We start from the raw sequence: 1,179 nt of genomic DNA, 5'->3' as shown, positions 1-1,179 counted from the left end.
CCCGGACACCGACCCGCTCATCTGCTGGAGCCCGGTACTTCGTTAGCCTAGCCTAGCCTAGCTTAGCACGGAGCTAACGGCTACTAGTTAGCAAACAGAGTCCTACAGAGGACAGCTAATTCTGAATGAACCGGTCAGAACCGAAATCTACAGCCTAAAAGCAGTTAGAAACCAGTCCAATCCCATATAAGCGGACTAAAACCAGTTAGAAACCAGTCCAATCCCATATAAGCGGACTAAAACCAGTTAGAAACCAGTCCAATCCCATATAAGCGGACTAAAACCAGTTAGAAACCAGTTCCATCCCATATAAGCGGACTAAAACCAGTTAGAAACCAGTCCAATCCCATATAAGCGGACTAAAACCAGTTAGAAACCAGTTCCATGAAATAAAAGACAGACTAATATGAACCAGTATTGTGTACTTAACCACATACCCACCCCTGCCACTCACAGGTGTGCCCTCTCTCCTGTGCATTCTGTGTGTGTGTGTGTGTGTGTGTGTGTCAGAGCGGAACCAGCTTCCATGTTTTTGATCAGGGTCGGTTCTCTAAAGAAGTTCTACCAAAGTTCTTCAAACACAACAACATGGCGAGCTTCATCAGACAGCTCAACATGTGTGAGTACACGTTCCTGTTCTCACACGTTCCTGTTCTCACACGTTCCTGTTCTCACACGTTCCTGTTCTCACACGTTCCTGTTCTCACACGTTCCTGTTCTCACACGTTCCTGTTCTCACATGTTCCTGTTCTCACACGTTCCTGTTCTCACACGTTCCTGCATCCATCAGTGTTCCTCAAATGTTTATATTTTATATGTTACTGTCTATATTTATATAAATATGTTAAATTTATTAATGAATATATTTTTGTGTTTATAATTCAAAATATTGATAAATATATTTGTTTTTATTGATGTTTATACTGGTGAATACTGTATATTTGTATTTATTGTCGTATATATTTGTTTTGTCGATGTTTATATTTCTGTGTTCTCTCAGACGGGTTCCGTAAGGTGGTGCACATCGAGCAGGGAGGTTTAGTGAAACCAGAGAAAGACGACACAGAGTTCCAACATCCGTTCTTCATCAGAGGACAAGAACACCTGCTGGAGAACATCAAACGCAAAGTAACCAACGTACGTACCTGAGACTCACCTGCACACACACCTGCACACACA

General features: G+C 42.3%; 1 protein-coding gene across 1 annotated transcript; it reads left to right on the top strand.

Annotated features, from left to right (window-relative positions):
* Nucleotides 1-4: 4 nt before the first annotated feature.
* Nucleotides 5-1,137, top strand: LOC121939328 (heat shock factor protein 1-like; the record flags this gene model as incomplete). Its single annotated transcript, XM_042482370.1, has 3 exons — nucleotides 5-34; nucleotides 511-619; nucleotides 1,001-1,137. Coding segments are annotated over 3 exons (276 nt in total), but the record flags the coding sequence as incomplete, so codon positions are not given.
* Nucleotides 1,138-1,179: the final 42 nt, after the last annotated feature.

This window comes from Plectropomus leopardus, unplaced genomic scaffold (assembly GCF_008729295.1).
Source record: "Plectropomus leopardus isolate mb unplaced genomic scaffold, YSFRI_Pleo_2.0 unplaced_scaffold455, whole genome shotgun sequence".
NCBI classification, from domain to species: Eukaryota; Metazoa; Chordata; class Actinopteri; order Perciformes; family Serranidae; genus Plectropomus; species Plectropomus leopardus.
Note: the sequence above shows the minus strand (reverse complement) of the source record. Positions and strands in the feature narration are given on the sequence as shown.